General features: G+C 54.1%; 1 protein-coding gene across 1 annotated transcript in view; it reads right to left on the reverse strand.

Moving 5' to 3' along the window:
* TAF4 (TATA-box binding protein associated factor 4) overlaps positions 1-19,994 on the reverse strand; it is a gene marked incomplete at its 5' end in the record, with an annotated part of 67,408 nt that extends 47,414 nt beyond the window's left edge. Inside the window, one exon of the mRNA XM_021677868.2 lies at positions 19,748-19,994. Within this exon, the coding sequence (XP_021533543.2) occupies positions 19,748-19,994 (247 nt within the window). The remainder of the gene's footprint in view (positions 1-19,747) is intronic.
* Between the last annotated feature and the right edge of the window lie 7 nt (positions 19,995-20,001).

The following is a 20,001-nucleotide window of genomic DNA, read 5'->3' on the forward strand; positions in this document are numbered from 1 at the left end:
GCCGGGGATGACTCGCTCTCACCTGAGAGTCTACAAGACTACACAACAAAGACCCACTGTGCTTGCCTTACTTTCCTCCCCCTGAAACAGGAACCCTAAACAGAAGAGGGAAACTCTAAGTTTGCATGCAAGAAAAATGAAGACTAACCAAAGCAAAGCAGGACAACATCTTTGTTGGACTCGGTCTGAAAACCATATGCAGAGAGAGTGCGAGGGGCGGTCTCATTCTAACCAAACGGACTTATATGCATGGGTGGTAAACTCTTATAAGAGGGACACCTGCCCAGGACACTTTAGAACTTAGTCCTTCTCCTGTGTCGTAAAGGGAGCACGCATGCTGCCCAACCCCAAAGTGCTTCCCTCCGCTTTAGAACAAGTCGGGCTTTGCCACAAGGAAAGTGAGCCCTGGTTCCCATGGTAAGAGCACGGCAGACTGCGGGACAGATGCTATCAAGTTTCAAGCCTATGGAAGGTGACACAGTTAAGGGAGCAGCAGCTTCCTGTATCAATACCAGCACCCAGAATGCCTCACCAGGACCCCCAAACATAGGGGCTGCCAGATTAACAAGCATCACCCATGATCCTGTTCCCTCGGGATCCCCCACACCTAGGGCTGCTCCCAGACCTTCTCTCTTCCTACCTCTACCCTTCTGCCAAGACTCGTCCCCCCACCCTACCGTGGCCACCCTGACCGTGTTTGGCCACCATGCCCCTTCTGTCCCACACGGAGATGCTCCCTTGTTGGGGAGGGTCACTTTCCAACACAAGTACCAAAAATCACCCCTGAACGTCCCCTAAGCCCTTGCAGGTCTTGGGCTGAGCCAGTTCCCTCCTGCAGGGATGCAGCCAACTCCTCCCGGGTACTAGAGCACACCTGAACCCCAGACCAAAGAGGGGGCTTGCCTTTGGGAAGTCTGCTGTGCCAAAAATGCTTTTCTAAAAACAATGAACTCATGCTCAGAGATGGACAAGAGTGGCAGTCTAAGGCTACACTAAGCTCTCCTGGGGCACTGCTAACTACCCAGGTCATGGCTCCGAGAGCTGACACTCAAGGGTTGAGGGGACTTGCACCGCTAGCCAGCAGTGGAACCTGGCTCTCACGGGAGTCCCACGGTGGCTGTCATCACTCGAGCCCAACTGAACTTCACTCAGGAGGACAGCAACATGCAGAACCACCTGTAGTTCAAAGTGGACTTCCCCTCCTCCCAGGTTCGTCCCCCTCCAGCCCTCCCCCTCCAGCCCTCCCCCTCCCCGGCAGCCAGCCCTCTGGCCCTGGCAGAAGCCCCACCCACTCCCCTGCACAGGCTCATCCTGCTGGCTCCAGCGACAGCAATTCTGACCCACCCACCCACCCACCCCCACCGCTTCACCTGTGCCATCCAAAAGACCCTGTCTCCAGACACAGCAGTGCTAACACATGCCCCCACTGGGCCACCATCATGACTGGTTTCCAGGCCAAGGAGGGACAAGCGGGCCCAGGGTCTCCAGGGAGCAGGGAGGCCCTAAGCAAAGTGCCTCACCAACCTGCGCCTCAGCTGGCTGTCTGCAAAAGGGCAGTGGGGAGTGCAGGAGACAGGCACAGTGCCTGGCTTCGCTGTCCCACCCCCCAGTGGGCAGAGAACTCACGGGCACTCTTCTGGGTCCATCTTATCCTCTACCTCCTGCTACGACCTGTCCCCTGGTCCTTCACCTGCCCTCACACAGGTAACGTCTCTTACTGTCCCCCTTCCCACCTGACTAAACAAAGGCAGATTTCCTGAGACCTGGATATGGCATAAGTTTCCTAAGGCTTTCCCTGCCTGGCTCCCTCCTTTGACCTCCCAAGGAGGCTGCTCACTGACTGCTCTTCCCAAAATAACCCCGTTCATGATAAAAACTCTCAGTAAACCAGGAAAAAAAGAGGAACTCCCTCAACCTGACAAAGATGATCCACAAAAAATCTTACAGCTAACATCCTACTTATTGGTGAGAAACTCAAAGCTCTCCTACTAAGATGAGGAACACGGCAAGGAGGTCTCTTCTCGCTGCCACTCCTCCACACAGTACTGGGAGTCCTAGCCAGTGCAACACAGAAGAAGAAATAAAAGGTGTACAGATCAGAAAGGAAAAAGCAAAACACTATCCTTGTTCACAGATCACAGGATCATCTAGGTAGAAACCCCCCCAAAATAATGACAAAAGAAACTCCTGCAACTAAACAATGGTGATAACGAAGTTGCAGGATACAAAGTTAGTTTACAAAAGCCAATCACGTTCTCGTACTAACAATGAACAGAGAATTTGAAATTAAAACACAGTCACTTACCCTAGCACCCAAAAAACATGAAATACTTAGGTATACACCTAACAAAAGACATACAAGATCTATGTAAAGCCAAGTAAAAACTCTGATGAATTAAATCACAGAAACTCTAAATAAATGGAGAGACATCCCATGTTCATGGATAGGAGGACTCGATATTGTCAGGATGGCAGTTCCTCCCCACTTGATCTATGGATTTACTGCAGTCCCAAACTCCCAGCAAATTATTTTATGGATATTGACAAAGAGATTCTAAAGTTCGCAAGGGGGGGCGCCTGGGTGGCTCAGTCGGTTAAGCATCTGCCATCAGCTCAGGTCATTATCCTGTGGTCCTGAGTTCGAGCCCCGTGTCAGGCTTCGCTGCTCAGTAGAGAGTCTGTTTCTCCCTCTGCCCCTCCCCCCCCACTCGTGCTCATTCTTTCTCTCTTTCTCAAATAAATAAAATCTTTTTTAAAATAAATAAATAATAAAGTTTGCATGGAGAGAAGGCAAAAGACCCAGGGCGGCCAAAGCAGCACAGAAGAACAGAGCTGGAGGGTGACTACCCGATGTCGAGACTTCCTGCAAAGCCAGAGCAATCACGCCTATGTGTCCCACAGAAGAAGAGACAGACAGACCAGTGGGGCAGAGCAGAGCTCCAAAACAGGCCCCAGGAATACAGTCAACTGATGTTTGACAAAGGAGAGAAGGCAACACAATAGAGCAGAGACCGGCTCTTCCATAATCAGTGCCGAGCCCACCGGGCGTCCACCTGCAGAAAAACAAATCTAGACGCAGTCTCACGCCCTTCACGAAAATTCAAAGTGGGTCACAGACTTAAATGTAAAGTGCAAACTATCAATTCCTAGGTGATAACCCAGGAGGAAATCTGACTGACCTTGGGGATGGCAATGACCACAACACCAAGTCAGGATCCGTGAAAGAGAAAGCTGACAAGCTGGAGCGCTTGAGAATTAACGTCTGCTCTCCAAAAGACAACACCACGAGAGTGAGAAGACAAGCCACAGACTGGGAGAAAACATTTGCCAAAGAAGCATCCGATAAAGGACCGTCAACTAAAATACAGAAAGAACTCTCAAGACATAGCAACAAAAACACAAACAACCCAATTAAAACAGGGGCCCAAGACCCAAACGGGCCCCTCGCCACAGAAGACACGCAGACGAGCATCCGAACACACGCTCCTCGTCCCGTGTCATCAGCGAAATGCCCATGACAACGGCAGTGAGACGTCTGCATGCCCATCAGAAGGACCCAAACCCACAACGCCGACGACACCGAACACAGGCCAGGACGTGGGGCAGCAGGGTTCTCGTGCGTTGCCGGCAGGAAGGCAACATGGCGCAGCCTCTTCGGAAGGCAGTTTGGAAGGCAATGTTTGCAAAACTAAACATACTCTCACCGTACCATCCAGCAATTGTGTTTCTTGGTATTTATACCCAAAGGAGTTGAAAACTGATATCCACATAAAAAGTTGCACATGGATGTTTACAGCAGCTTTATTCATAATTGCCAAAACTTGGGAGCAACCAAGATGCCCTTCAGTAAATGATAGATAAATACACTGTGGTACATCCAGAAAATGGAATATTAACCAGTGATAAAAAGAAATGAGCTCTCAAACAATGAAAAGACAGGGCAGAACCATAAAGGGACGTCACTAGGTGAAAGAAGCCCACCTGAAAGGCCACACACTGTGTGGTATCAACTGGATGACATTCTGGAAAAGGCACAACTACAGACAATAAAAAGATCAGTGGTCGCCAGGGGTCGGGTGGTAGGGAGGGGTGAACAGGTAGAACACAAAAGATTTTTTTTTTTTAACATATAATGTATTATTTGTTTCAGGGGTACAGGTCTGTGACTCGTCAGTCTTAACACAATTCACAGCGCTCACCATACGCATACCCTCCCCAGTGTCCATCACCCAGCCGCCCCATCCCTCCCACCTCCCTCCACTCCAGCAACCCTCTGTTTGTTTCCTGAGATTAAGGTTTGTCTCCCTCTCTGGTTTTGTCGTTTCATTTTTCCCTCTCTTCCTCTATGATCCTCTGTCTTGTTTCTCAAATTCCACATATCAATGAGATCATATGATACCTGTCTTTCTCTGATTGACTTATTTCGCTTAGCATAATACCCTCTATTTCCATCCACGTTGTTACAAATGGCAAGATTTCAATTTTTTGATGGCTGCATAATATTCCATTGTGTATATATATACCACATCTTCTTTATCCATTCATCTGTTGATGGACATATGGGCTCTTTCCATAGTGTGGTTATTGTGGACATTGCTGCTATGAATATTGGGGTGTAGGTGGCCCTTTGGATCACTACATTTGTATCTTTGGGGTAAATACCCAGTAGGAGCACAAAGTCTGATACTTGTAACAGTGGATACGTGTCTTTATGCATTTGCCCAAACCCACAGAATGTACACAGAGAGATGAACCTAACATAAGGACCCTGAGTGATGATGAGATGGCAAGTGCTAGTTCACAGATCGTAACACATGTACCCTCTGTTGGGAGATGTTGACAGTGGGGAGGCTGTGCATGTGGGGGGCAGGGCACGTATGGGGAAATCTCTGTACTTTCCTCTTAAGTTTGCTGTGAACTTTAAACTGCTCTTAAAAAAATTAAGTTATTTACAAAACAAAAACAAAAACATGATATCTGCTTTTGTTGGTACCTGCAGACTCCAGGGCAGTACCCCAAACCGCCGTAAGAAGTAGCCTGTAGGCAGCTGGCTGACCCGTAGAATTATCTCCTGTCTGCCACACCTCTTCCCCCACCAAGAGCCCCGGAAGCCAAGAGTAAAGGAAGGGACGCAGCGCCACACGCCCAACAGAAGGAGCAGACAGAATGACAAGATTCCGGCAGAGGCAGAAAGAGGAAAGCAGACTCCAGAAAGAAGAGCAAGAGGGGTCTTTCCAACACCCCCAAGGGCTCAGGGCAGGATAGCCAAGCTCTAGACAGCAGAACTAACAGCCACAAGATCCTTTCCTAAAAAACAAAGGACATTCTGGCATCAAGAAGTCCCCTGTCTAGTCCCACCTGACCACCACTAGATGAGGGGTGCCAGGGTGCCACGATGGCTCTCCATCCTTCCTTTGTACCATGCTCATACCAGCCGGGACCAGAAGACACTCCATAAAAGGCTTCAACAAGACAGAGACCGGAGCACCTGCTATGTGCGCAGTCCCGTTCTGGGTGCTCGGCATTGGTGGGGACCCTGCCTCATGAAGCAACCCAGGAAGAGCAGGAAAGGGGGGCCACCCAACACAGGGAAGGACACATGCAAATAAGCTACCCAGACACAAGAAAATGCTCTTGACAAAATAAAAGGAAATTCAGAAAGAGGGAACAGGCAGGAAATTATTGAGAAGGGAGAAAATGCCCCCTGGTCACAGCACCCGCTGCCCTCCAGCTGTAGGCCTGGGACACAGGTGCAGGAAGGACCTCCAACATGGACCTAAGCTGGCAACGCCAGGCTCACAAGGCCAAGCTCTGTGGTGCCTCCTTTCTGGCCAGACCAGGCTGGGCCACAGGTGTCTCAGGCTCTGGGGCAGGGGGCCACGAGCTCACCACACACGGTCCTCCAGGAGTGACCGGAGAGCTCTCAGGCAGACATCAGCACCCAGGACGCAAGCCCGCGGGCTCTGAGCGCTGCTCCCCGGGCTCCCTAGGCCACGCTGCCAGAACGAGCCGCTTACAGCGCTGCGCGGGCTTCCACTATCCCAGCGTCCACCCCTGCTGAGCAGTCAGTCAGTGACCTTCATCCCAGACAGCAATCTACACCTGACCCTCCTCCAGCCCTGCAGGCCGACTGCACCCTGCAAACCACCTCAGCATGGCGGCCTGCTCTCCTACCAGGGTGTGCCTCTTCCAAGAGAACTCCGCTTCTGGTGTGGCCCTGGGACACAGACTTCTCGTGACAACAGAGTGACACCGCCCCGCACAAAGCCCGGGGACAGCCGCCAGCCCCCCGGCCCTTCCCAAGAAAGGAGGCAGGAATGCCACCGCCTCTCATGTCCCCTCTCTGCCAGCCAGCAGCTCCCACCTGCACTTGCTGTCCCCAGCGGCCCCCACCAGGGCAAGCTCTTTCTCTCACCCCCCAAGGGAGGCAGGGCTCAGCCACTTCAGCCCCTTCCCCTCCCTCACCCAAGAGGCTGGCTGCAGGAACCTGGTGACACGGCCCTCGCTGACTCAGGGTCCCTCCACCCCAGCTCCTGCCCTCTCAGCCACCCTCCCTGAGGCCTGACCAGACACCTTGCATCCCACAGCAGCTGGGACCAGCCTCCTTCTCTGCAGCCTAGTGGCTGCCCTGTCCTGCGGCCCTGGGGACCCCTTGGCCCTGGCCCCCCACTTTCGCCCTCTCTCAGCCTCTGTGGCAATTGCTGGCTCATCTGTAAGTACATATGGAGGAGCCACAAGCCACGGGCAGCCTCCAAGCACCCGAGCGAGCTGTCTGCAGCTGCAGCCACAGGAAACGGGATGCTAGCGGCTCTGGACGACGTGCATGGACGACGTGCAGAGGGGCAGCACGTCGACCTGGAAACACCTAGACACACAGGGTTAAATAAGCGACGTTAACGTTGACTTCGTCTTGTTGTACTTCACACTTCTTGTCCTTTTGAACATGGTACTAGAAACTTCAAAATCTGTATGTGGCCCGCACCACATTCCTCCTGGACAGCATTGGTCCAAAATCTCCAATCTTCAGGAAACAAGTCCAGAAACAACAAAAGAAACTGTCTGTATGCTCCATTCACATGGCTCTATACCGCACCCCCCGAAACAAGCATCCCCAAACGCTGTCTGAATACCCCAAGATCACTTCCCCACCTTCCACGGAGGACTGGCCTGTTCCAGCCTCCACTTCCGGGGGCCACACCCAAAAGCAGCTCCGTCCTCACCTCCTTAACTGGCCACCAACACGTAACAGGTGAAGACACCTCCGTGACACACTCCTGACCCCATGACCTGGCAACCCTGGGGGCCCCCCATGGGCTTCCCTCTGGATTCCCCTGGGAGCTCCCCTGGGGGCTCACCTGCGGGCCCCCCTTGCCTCACCTGCTCTCCTCCTCAGCATCCTTTGCTAGCTCCTCGTCTGTTCCAGCCCTAGGTGTCAGAATGTCCCAGAACAGGTCTCGGGCCTGTCTTTTCTCCCTGGCTGTAATGCCCCTCCTCCAAACCTGGTGAGCACGCCACCCTCATGCTTCAAAATAACATCAGTCTTTTTTCTTTTCTTTTCTTCTTAAAGATTTATTTTTGAAAGAGAGAGAGAGTTCAAGAGAGTGCAGTGCATGTGCACGTGGGTGAGGAGGGAGGGTAGAGGGAGAGAGAGAATGTTAAGCAGACTCTGCAGAGAGCACGGAGCCAGACACAGGGCTCAATCTCACAACGCTGCGATCATGACCTGAGCCAAAACCAAGAGTCAGTCAGAGACTTAACGGACTACGCCACCCAGGCGCCGCCCCCCCCCAACCTTTCTAAAGTAAGCTCTACACCCAAGGTGGGGCTTGAACTCACTGCCCGGAGATCCAGAGTCCCATGCTCTTACAACTGAGCCAGCTGGGTGCTCCTAAAATATCATCAGTCTTTCAGGGACCACCCCCCATATCCCCAGCCCTGAACCCACTTCTGAATTTCAGACTCACATCTCAATTCTTCCCAACCCCTACTTGGATATTTGGTGGACAACCCACGCTTCACATCTAGAACCAAGAACTTGAGTCTTCTTAAACAGACACAGCCTGTTCTCAGAATCCCTCCTGTGTGTGGCCCTATGGACGACACCCTGCCCGAATCTCCTCAGCTGACCACTCCTCCCAGCAGGAGCCCCGGGCACAGGAGGGCCCTGCTCACAAACAACACAAGAGGGGATGAGTAAGCTGTGGTGTCTCCATGCGACAAAATACCACACGGCACAGGATGAAAGAATCGCTTAAAGGAAAGGTCCGAAAAGATGACCCACAGCACGGCACCCTTTCTACAAACTTAAAGCTCAGATAAAACACACATTTAGTGGGCGCCTGGGTGGCTCAGTTGGTTAAGCGTCTGCCTTCGGCTCAGGTCATGATCCCAGGGTCCTGGGATCGAGCCCCGCATCGGGCTCCCTGCTCCGCGGGAAGCCTGCTTCTCCCTCTCCCCCTCCCCCTGCTTGTGTTCCCTCTCTCGCTATGTCTCTCTCTGTCAAATAAATAAATAAAATCTTTAAAAAAAAAAAAAAAAAACACACATTTAGTGATGCTTAGGAAGAGGCCATGAGCAGATAGGAAAAGAGAAGTGAAGGCATGGTGACCATGGGGTCAGGACAACGGCAGCCACAGGCTGGGGGAGGTGGGAGTTGGACGGTCACGTGGGATGCTGGCAGGGTCCCAGCTCTTCGGTGGGTGGTGTTTGCAGGTGCTTATTAAACTACTTAAATGACCACATAAAACAGTCCATGCAGGGACCAAAGACTGACTGACTCAGTTTTATGCATCTAAGATCCCAAAACGTATCCTGCTTCCCAGGAGTCTTCCATCTCAATTAATGGCCTTTTGTCTACCAAGTGGCCAGACCACAAATGCCTCCAGAAGACTCCCTGACTCACGCCACAGGCATCCCCGCCACGCGAGCGCCAGGCTGATGCTGAGGCTCACAAAGGAATGTGGCATAAGCCGTGCTCTCTGCCCTCAGGTGCTCCCGCTTCACTGGCAAGATGGCGGTGGACACCGACAGGTAAACCCGCAGAAAGCCCCACCTGGATGGGCTCAGAACCACCTGCCCCACCGCCAGGACCTCCGAAGACAGGCCTCAGAGGGACATACACCAGTCCTGAGGAAGCGCCTTGCTCTGCTGTGGGGGCCACAAAGGCCAGTGTCCGGAAGCAATGCTGGAGCCTGGGCCTGAACGATGAGCAGAAGTACCCAGAAAATAATGTCCTAGCAACGGGAAGAGCCGTTGTAAAGTGCAGCTGGGACCTGCTGTGCTGCCCACTGGGGAAGCAAGCGGGGGTGTGCGGCAGCAGGTGGCGAGGCTGGGAGCACCCCACGGTCAGGCCACCGTCAGCCCGACGGATGGACGTCCTGACATGGAGCAGCCCAAGCAGCGGGGACTCAGTTAGCGGGTCGTGCAACACTGTGGGGACAGGGGGGCACCCAAGGGACCGAGACCACCCCCTCCCACACCTGGAGCCCCACGTGGCACCTGCCCATGATACCACACCAGGCATCTACTAATGATGACATCCCGGAGCTGCTCGAAAAGTTCTAAATAAAATACAATCACAAGAGGAAACCTCCAGGGGTCTACCGCCCAGAACAAATGGTTGTTAAAAATTATCCTAACAGCTCCAGGTCTCTTTAAGAAAAATAAAATATTACAGAGAAAAGTAAAGGTCCCATCCCCAGGCCTGTCCCACCGCCGCAGAAGCAGCCATCTCCAGGGAGTCAGAGGGCCCCCTCTGGCGGCCTCCCATGCCAGGACACACACGTGCCCACCACACACGGGCCCGAACAGCGAGCACCTTTTCACAGCCACGACACAGACTCACAGCACACACCATCCCCAACCTACTCTCCGTGCACAGCGCAGCCCTGCCAGCCGGCACCCCAACGCCAAGCACAGAGCGCGCTTCTGCACCCCGCAGCACGCCAGCACACCCAGTGCCGCCGCTCATGTCCATGTCTCCGAGGGACTGACACTGACGGCCTCATGAAGTCCAGGCCGGTGGCCTTCCCACTTGGGGGCACAACAATCTTCTTGAGGTGAGCAGCCCCACCCATTCCAGGACACTGCAAGCAGCCCCCACGGTCACCAAGCCAACCGCATCCCTGAGCGCGGTCAGAGACACACACGGAGGTGTGTCTGGACTGGGAAGCCCCCAACGCTGGAGGGGGGCAGCCTCTACCCTCCGTTCCAGGATCAAGACCCCAGAGAGTGCCCAGCGAGTGGTGTCCAAACCTCCCACATGAAATGAAAGCCAGGGTTGGTGCCCTGAGAAGCAGGCCCAGAGCGGTCAGGACCCTTCCCTGGACTCGCAGGGCCCCCCATGAGCTCCGGTTCTGGGCTCCTGCAGCCCATCTGGACGCTGTCTTTATCACATCACTCTAGGGCTTTGGGGGACATTCTGAACAAAGTTTCTCAACTGTTAAATACATAACAAAGTGGCACCAACTCTGACTGGCTATCTAATCAGTCCAAAGCAGCAGAGAAAACCCCAGTGTCAAAAACAGGCTCTAACAGACAGAATGCCTATTTCGAGTAATTACAGCAGGAAAGTGGGGGGGGGGGGGGCTAATGATACTCCATTTCAGAAAAGATGCTACATTTATCGCCATCTCCTCCCCTTGCAAACCGATCTGTGGCTCATCAACAACCCCATCAGAAAGTAATTCCTGAGGACAGGGACTGCCCTACTCCAGCCCAAGTCTGACCCGAACTTGGTGCTCAATTAATGTCTGCTCACTGACTGACTAATTGAACTCACAAAGCATCACCCTGGCCTTCGAGGCCACGAGTAGGGCTGACAGTTGTCTACCCAGAGAGCTGCCCAGGCACAGACTGAAGGACCCAGCAGCTCTGCAGTCGGAGAAAGGGACTCGCCCCTGAAGACCAGGGGACGATCCTGACCACTCACCCCTTCCAGCCATCAGGACTGCCCCAACCCTAGTGCCCGTGCAAAGGAGAGCCCAGGAGAGCCGCTCGGCAGCACGAAGCCAAGTCCCTGCTGGTCCAAGGAGTCCAGCAGCCGCTGGACACCTCCCCGTGCTCCTACCCACGGGGTCTCCATAACAGATGGCGTGTGGGCGGCAGCTCCGGGGGTGAGCCAGCCTCTTGCCGTGTGCTCGGAACACCCCTCCGTGGACTTGCTCATGACGCAGCCCGGTCCCCACGTGCGTGCAGCCTCGAGGAGGCAGAAGTGCAGGAGATGCAGCGGGAAGGAGCGAAGGCGCCCCGGGGCTCCGGCCCCTCTTGGTGAAAAGCCGCTCACCTCCAGGGGTCTCGGTGTCTTCATCAGGACCACCTGGCTCTAGGACCCTCCGACACACAAGTCTGTCCATCGGCACACAGCAGGGAGCCCAGGGCAGCACACGCCACGGCGAAACCACCTAAGCTGTCAACTCAAGCACACCTCGTCGCATCCCAAGCCAGCTCCACACATAAGAAGGCTGAGAAGCCAGGACGTATTTGCTGCCTTAACAACACACGTTCCTCCTTTTTATAAAAAGCTCCTGAAACCACAACTGCCCTGTGTCCGCTTCCCCGGAGGGCTGGCAGCGCTCGGGGTGGCCCCTTCTTCCTGAGCCTCTGTCCCATGTCCACCTCCCGCAGTGGGCGGCCTGCTCTCAGCCGCCGCCCCTCCTCCCCTCACTCCCGTGGCAAAACCTCCATCATATGCCATCTGACTCCAAAATTCGGACCTCTTGAGGCCATCCCCCCCGCCCCCGCCATACTCAGCTACCTCTGACACTTGCTCAGAGATGGCATCACAAACTTCACATTCCAGACAGGCATGTGGTCCCCCAGCCGGCTCTTCCCTCACTGCAGTACCCGGTCTCTGTCACCCTGGGATGCCTGAGATCTCTCTGCTCCCCACCTCCACACCCTGCTGCCCGCCCTGCCCCTGACCACCCGCCCCTGCGCTCCACGGGCCACAGACACAAAAGTGATCTCAAAGCACAGTTCAGATTCTACTGGTGCCCTGCCTAAAAGCCCCCAGCGGCTTCCCACCACACCTGAAAGTCAACCATGGCACAGCGGGGTACAACGGCTCTGTGACGGGGCCCTACTCATGTCCCAGAGCCCCTCCCGCTCAGGCCTGCACACCTGCTGTCTCCTCTGCCTGGAACCTGGGTCCTGGCTGTGCACACAAGCCCCCCTCTCATGGTCCAGGTGTCTGGCTGCAGTGCGACCGCTTGGGAAGGCATCGCAGGCCAGCCAGCAGTACCCGTGCTCACTCGGCCTCCATGCGCTGTTCATTCCTTCATCACAGCCACCATGAAGACAAAACGTGCTCACACTTTGCTGACTGCCTGCCCCCACCCCAACTCAAGCACCCCAAGAGCAGGGACTCTGTCGGCCTCGCCCCCCACCCTGGGCTGGAGCGCAGCACCCACATCCACCTTGCTCACTGGCTCAGTGCACATCCTAGAACAAACGGGCCACGGTCTCGATCAACATCCATGGGGAAAGGTTTAACCTCATTCAGTCGAAGAAACACCTTAAAACCAGATACAATCTTCCAAGGAAACATTTAGAATAGTATCGATTTCTACAAAGTCCTATTTTGGCCATGGTTCTAAAACCCATGGTTTTAAAAGCGTAAATGGTTGAGCCCTCAAGAAGGCAATTTGTATCAAAGACTTGAAATGCTCAACCCACCAGACACACGCAGAGCTGCGCACAAAGACACTCATCTGAGGGTCATTTACAACAGACAAGGGGACACAAGTCCCAGCACAGGGGCCTGCGGGGAAGCCTCGGCCTGAGATGGTGGGGAGCAGGACGAAGAGGGGCGCTTCAAAGACCACCAGGGGCAGGGCACAAGCAACACAGGAAGGACCACGATGATCCGAGTTCGTGCGAGTCGGAAGTCCCTCTGCACCAAACACAGGCTGAAAGGATGTGCGCCGGACTGCACCCAGCTGCGCAACGAGAGATTCTGAGTGACTTTATTTCCTTCTTCATGGTTTTCTTTTCTTCCCAAACTTCCCATAATGAATAAAACTAATTTTAAATCAGAAGAAAAAGGGTGGGAAAAGAAGTCACTTTCAACTGACTAATAATTTTATCACACTTGGTAGTTCCACTAAAACATCAATCGAGAGCGCGTTACTCTTCTCTCCCCCGATGTGGGGGCGCGGGCGATGCTGCCACTGGTTGGCGCTCCTACAAGATCAAATCTACACCAAGCAGGCCCGGCCCGTTACCTGCTGTGTTCACTAACCCGCGGCATCTGTCTGCATAAATCCGGATACGGATTATTTCAAAAACCCCCCAGAGTTCCCGTGTGAAAGGCATGACAATTCCTCGGACAGCTCTCCTCGCGCACCGGCCCCACGCACTTCAGCACAAAGGTTAAGAGTGGAAAAGCTGCCTTCCCTCCCCTTTCAGCCCTGATGGCAACACAAGACTGTCCACACGGTATGGCCGCCCCATACCCCCGCCCCTCCCTCCTTCCCCGAAGCTCTGGGTCCCATCGGTTGACCCCACAAGGCCTTCCTGTGCTCTGTGCGGAGTGTCCAGGCCAACACCTGCCACTCTGACCACAGGGCACAGGCCTGGCAGGCCGCGCAGAGCACTGAGGAGGAGGGCTTAGCTGTCCTGGCTCCCAGTGTCCCGCTCTCACCACCCTCAACAAGTCACTGCAGAGCTACAGAACCTTCTTACTGCTTGCTCCTCAGTTCTAAAATCTGACATTCAACTCAACGTGGTCATAAAGAACTGTTTTCGGATTTCCCTAACCTCTGGAGCTGGAAAACATTTCAAAATATGCCCTCTGGGATGCGAGTTCCCCAATGTCAGCGAGGGTGTCCCACACTACCTGGTCACACCCTCCTCACGGGGCTAGTAGTCAAAGAAGCGGAGCGTCCTTCCCCTCCCCCTCCCCACGGCCACCGGGAAGAGACAGAGAGGCCCCATTAGACTCCAACTTCAGGGTAAACGAAGGAAAGCCCAACTCCGCTTCAAAGGCCGGCAGAGGGGCGGGGGGGCTCTGAGCCTCCAGCCCCCATCTACTCCACACTGGGAGGGCCTCCATCCACTCACATGCCGGGGGCGCCACCAGGCAGGCGGCCACAGAAGAAAGCCAGACAAGGAGGGGGTATCCACACACTTTTCAAACTGGAGGGGGGCATAAATTGTGGACAATGTTTATATCTCTTTGCGTTCTGAAGGTTTTAATCCCTTGGCATAGATATTAAGGATATGTAAGATCATATCACATCACAAATTGTCATTGAAAGTGTCCCTGGCCCTACCATAGAAACACAAAGTTCCCAGTCTTCAAACACAACTCTACACAACCTGACCTACTACACAGGCTGTTAGGAAGCACTGACTGTAGCCACCCAGCACTGAAGTCCACGTGTTTCTAGTTTACCACGCCCCCACACCAAAGCCACCTCGGCCCAGCTGGAAACCACGGTCCCTTGCCCACAGTGCACAGCACCCGGGACAGAGGCTCCCGCTGCAAAACTTACCTCTCTCCTTTGCTTTGTTTACTGTCACAGGCCTGATTAAATAAAAGGCTGCTGACCTCCAGCGTCAGAAGTCTCAGAGATGACAGAGCCCTAAACAGTAACTGTTTCCCAAGACAATCAAAAAAACCTGGGGCGCCTGGGTGGCTCAGTCGGTGAAGCGTCTGCCTTCGGCTCAGGTCATGATCTCAGGGTCCTGGGATCCGGCCCCGCGTCGGACTCCCTGCTCGGCGGGAAGCCTGCTTCTCCCTCTCCCACTCCCCCTGCTTGTGTTCCCTCTCTCGCTGTGTCTCTCTCTGTCAAATAAATAAAATCTTTAAAAAAAAGAAAACCTGAGACTCCTTCTTATTGTCAACATGAGGAAACATGCTTTTGAGAACTTTGCAAATTCCCCAAACCTAAGGCAAGTTTCTCCGGAGTCCTTTTAAAAATCTCTGCTTCAAGATTTTCAAAAACAGTTGTTAATTATGTCTCGATCAACTCACACATGATTAGCTATTTATAAAGAAGCTTTCTTCAAATATATCACTTAAGATGAGGAAAACTCACATTTATATACTGAACCGGGCTTTAGAAGCATACCAGGAACTACCTTTATTTTGATTTCAAGGAAACAGACACGTGTGTGTCCCTGTTCTGCCCCACTGAGCTGCTTCATTTCTAGGGCAGGGTCTGAACTGGGTCAGTCCCGTGCTGATCAAACACTGCTGCCCAAGGGGACCCGGTGCCCACTTGTCAGCAACTCTGAGCAGGAGCTTCAGGGTAACTTCCACGGCACAAGTGAGAGCCCAGGCACTCAACCACCATGGCCCAGAGGCAACAGAACAATCCTGGGGCCAGCCCCTTTGGCCCCTCACATTCATGTTCATCGACCACCCAGGTAGCAGAGATACCACTCTCCTAAATACTTCCTTATGGGGCCCTAACACATACGGATCTACCCCTCACATGGCAAACGTAAAGGACTTGGAAAGTCCTCGACTCTTCAAACTCCAGTAATTCTGCCACAAGCACACAGCACGCGTTGTCCCCAGTACGGTAAGTTATCCGTAAGAGAGAACAGATACCCCAGGAGGGTCTAAGGGACCCCCTTCCTGGTTACTGCCAAAAGATAAGAACCACCAGCTCCAAAAGACACCCACATATGCCTGAAACACCATCCCACCCCCAGTCACCAAGACGGCTTTGTCCACCCTTAAGACGATGGGGACAGTCACGGGGAAAGCCCAAACAGACGGTAAGGAAGAATGGCCTCCCCCACCAAGCCAGCAGTGCGCAGGCAAACGCTCAGGAAAGCGACCTCCGTCCTACTCTCAGCAGAGCTGTCCACGGCCAGCCGTGTACAGCTCTGAAAGGGTCTTTTTGCTCCACAAATGTCACTGTTACCCAAGTGTATCAAAAGGAAAACGCTAAGGCCTTTAGCCTAAAGCCAGCCCTGCGCCCAGGCCCCCTCCCTCTGCAGGCAGCTGTGCCCGCTGCCCCCACAGCTGCAGGACTTGTCCCCGGTGTCCAAGACCCACGTGGGCAACCTCGGCAACTTTCCCACTCACACAACCAGAGTCAGCCACCACACCAGACTCCACAGTGACCGACAACACGTCCAAGTTTGGCAGAGTTCTGATGAGAGTAAAGTGTCTTTAGACTTCAATACATCTACAGCGACACGATGCTTGAAAACCAGAGAAAAACGTAATGTACCTGGGGTAGTACCTGCATGGTCAATGCGACGTGACGGCGGCGTGGCCCATTCATCCCCGTCGGTGCCACCGTGCTTCACGGAATGCCAACCCTGCTTTCTAGCCCCGAGGAAAGGCCAGAGTGCCATCAAGTAACAAAATTCAACTTCCAAACACACCCCTCATGCCACAGCACACTGGCCCCGTAACTTCAGCGCTGGGCTCTCCACCTGCCACCGTCCGGCTCAGGATCAGCCCTCCTGGAGCCCAACCCAGCCCCAACGGCATAGGCAGCCTCGCCTGGACTCAAACACCTGCACCCATCCTGGGTGGGAGCCAGTGCACCAGCCGCCGGTCCCTACAAGCAGGGATAGTAACATCGAGACGTTAACATGTGAGGTAAGGAGCAAGCCCACGTTGCCAGGCCAAGACATCGACCATGAGGAAACGCTGCTTCATCCTAGAATGAGATCCTTCACTCTGGCCAAACCTCAGAGGGACAGGAGAGCATTCTCCGCAAAAGCAGGACAAACTGATGTATGCTGAAGACGCTAATCTGGCAGGCCAAAAGATCACCTTCAGAAATGAGCATCTGTAACGTAGCATCTATCTGAAAAGATCTTTTAAAACCATTTACGCACATGCTAATTTTGATGTCATATCACTTTTTTTCTTTGTTCAACTATAATCATAACTTTACTTCGATGTTATGACTTTGAAGCTATATGAAACTAGTGCTTTCCAGAGTTCTTGGGACAACTGCCTTTGCAGCAAAAATCTCCATGTTTGCCATTACCACAGTGGATAAAATTTAGACTCTGCTACCTTCAAACGAGCAAATTAATTACAGTAACATAAAGTCTTCTTTACAAAACTGTCCTGACAAAGAATATCAAGATGGATTTGCTAAAACCAAAGTCCACATGGGCTCCCAGTGAACAGTGAGAATGGAGCGTGAAGGCCCAGGGCTGGCATCAGACCCTGGTGAGACCTCCGTCCCTCCTCTCTCCACCTAGAGCTGCGACCTGCAGGAAGGGGAGGTGCGGAGGGGCAAGCCTCTTTCTCACACACACTCCAACCGCCAGCAGTCTGTGAGCTCACTTGACACCCGTGTGCAGCCTGGAACGCCCTGCCGTGCCCGCCCCAAACCCCTTCCCAAGTGTTTGCGGCTCTGAGTTGTAACGAGAATGAGCTATTAGCCAAGCAGTTATTTTCATAAGTCACTGCTACCTCCTCTTTATACATTTTTACGATGAAAGATTCCAACGAAGAAACATCAACTAGGAGAGTTTAATATTTCCTGATCAATTCTTTAACTAGAATATTCATAACTTGTCATTTTGCTTCACAGAATTACACTATCTTAAAAGAGAGAACTTTATCTCGGGGTAGTACTTTTTACTTTTTTTTTTTTTTTTTTTTTGCTTCTGTTGTTATAAAAATGAGGTGATGTAACTAATCAGAGTTCCCAATCAGTGGAGGTTGAGGGGTGGGGAGCAATGAAGAGATGGACATAAATCTTTTCTGTTCTAGAGGACATCCATCACCCAAATGTCAACATGGGCTGCTCTCTGCTCTTAAATACGGGGGACTTAACGCAAACACTCGTGACAACTCTTGCAAAGAGTCGGCAGGTTTAGAGCCTTTTTTCAAGGAGTTGTCTACTTGTCACACAAAAACACCTCTAATGGTGACATTAGAACAGAAGACAAAAGTGAGTCCAGGGTCACCCATGACAAAGATGGCAGATATGCCCCTCTCCGACCACGGCTTCCTCCCCCCAACAGGAAGAAGGAGGGGGCTTCACCTGCACAAAGGCTCAGACCCAGGGGATCCAACCAACCCCAACCCGCCACCTCTACAGGAACCGCTCGGGCCCTGCAAGCCAGACCAGGCCAGGCCCAGCGCCCGCCTCACCAACTACTGAGGAGCTCACACCTGTTTTAAATAACAAAAGTACAGCTCGGGAATGGTCTCTGCTCTGAGTAAGGCAAGTGCTGAACTGTGCGGGACCACCCAAAAAGCATTTTTGCAGATAAGTAAACAATATTTTGACGTTTTACATAATATACTACAACCATGAATTCCCTTTTTCAAAGGTTACTACAGATCAGCCATATTCTCCACTGAACGATCAAAATACACATAAGGAGCAAAACAGAACCTTCAATAAAACGCCACAACCTCAAAAAGAAACCAAACGCATCATCAGGGGCATCTCAGCACCTCTCCGGCAACTTGTTTGACGTCACCCTCTCCCCTCAGAGGGCGGCAACCCCCACTAGCACCCCCAGAACGCCAGCTGGGGCTGTCAGCTCTCCCCGCCCCTGCCCGGATCAAACCCCCCCTGGCAAGCATCACCACCAGTCCGGGCCCTCACGTGATGCGACAAGGAAACCCCCTCCTTCTTAAGATGCTGAAATTCCGTCAAGGTGACCACCGGCTCTTTTCCGAGCACACGCGGGGCCACGGGAGGTGCTGTTTCTACTACTCCTGCCACCAAGGCGCCTGTTACTACACAGCAAGGGAGGAGCTCTCCAAAAGCTTAGCACTAGCAGTCCATGCAGGGGAGGTGGACAGGATGGAAAAGAGCACGGGCTACCTCGACTGTGGAAGTTTCTCTCTGCTTGGGAATCCCAAATCCAAGCAGCGTGACCTGGGATGCTGTGGGGGGCCTTTCACCCTCAGACCCGAGGAACCCTAACCAACCGCCGGGGCGATGCCTCTGCGTTACCAGGCGTCACCTGTACCTCCGAGAGATCCACTGATTTCACTGGAGGGTACTAAGCAAAGCAGTTGGGCACCCTGTAACCAGAACGCTGTGCTGCAGGCCACAGTGGCCGCAGGGAGTGCACAGCACAGCGCAGAGGCAAGGACGTGGCCCAGGAAGGGTGTGTGCCCAAGGATCCCTCCAGGGCTCACCTGGGATCTCTGCCATCCTGGTGTTAGCAGGGAAGCGGAAGCTTTCCATGCGGACTTGCCCAGCCACAAGGAAGGAGTGTCACCACTCTGCCTGACCTCACCAATGAGGGGGGGGGGGGGTAACTAGCCCTCCATCACAGCCCGGGACAGGAGAGGAGCAGCAGAGTTCAGTGAGGACACAGGCCATAACACAACTGGTCCCAAAAAACCAGGAGGCGGAGCACCAAGTGTAGAAAAGCATGGACCCAGGCTATACAACCTACCAAGCTGTTCCCCTGGAGGCCTGCTGCCAAGGCTCTCCACCGCGGGGAGGGGGGCGGGGGAGGGGAGGGGAGGGGAGGAGCGGGCAGGGGCACACACCGCCAGGAAAGGAGCTGCTCCACTGTGGGAGCCCAGAAACTTTGCAATGCAAAGAGCGAGCTGAAGCCAGCGCTGCCCAAGGAAAGGGACCCCTGCAGCCACAGCAGCCCCGGCCGTGCGCGCGCGCACACACACACTCTCTCACACGGAGGGGAGCTCTCCCGCACCCGGCAGGGGAGCGCCCCGGCTCCTTCACTGCAGGCCCGCGCAAGACCCGTGACCTCAGCGCCCTGCCAGCCCCACAACTTCCTGGACTCCCGGCGGGGGCGGCCAGGCCCGCCCGACGCGGCCACTCACCTGGGGGCAGCTGGAAGTTCTGGATGTTGGTCGGGTTCTGAGGCGGCTGCGGCAGGCGGGGGGCGAGGACCGTGGGCGTCAGCGTGGCCCGGATCCCGCCGGTGGTGGCCGAGGGCGTCCTGGGCAGGCTCTGGGGCCCCGCGCTGGCCGAGCCCTTGGGCAGGCCGGTGGGGGTGCCGGGGGCCGGCGGCGGCGGCGGCGGCAGTCCGGCGGCGGCGGCGGCGGGCAGCGCCCCTTGCATAGTTGGCCCGAGG

This window comes from Neomonachus schauinslandi, chromosome 10, assembly GCF_002201575.2.
Source record: "Neomonachus schauinslandi chromosome 10, ASM220157v2, whole genome shotgun sequence".
NCBI classification, from domain to species: domain Eukaryota; kingdom Metazoa; phylum Chordata; class Mammalia; order Carnivora; family Phocidae; genus Neomonachus; species Neomonachus schauinslandi.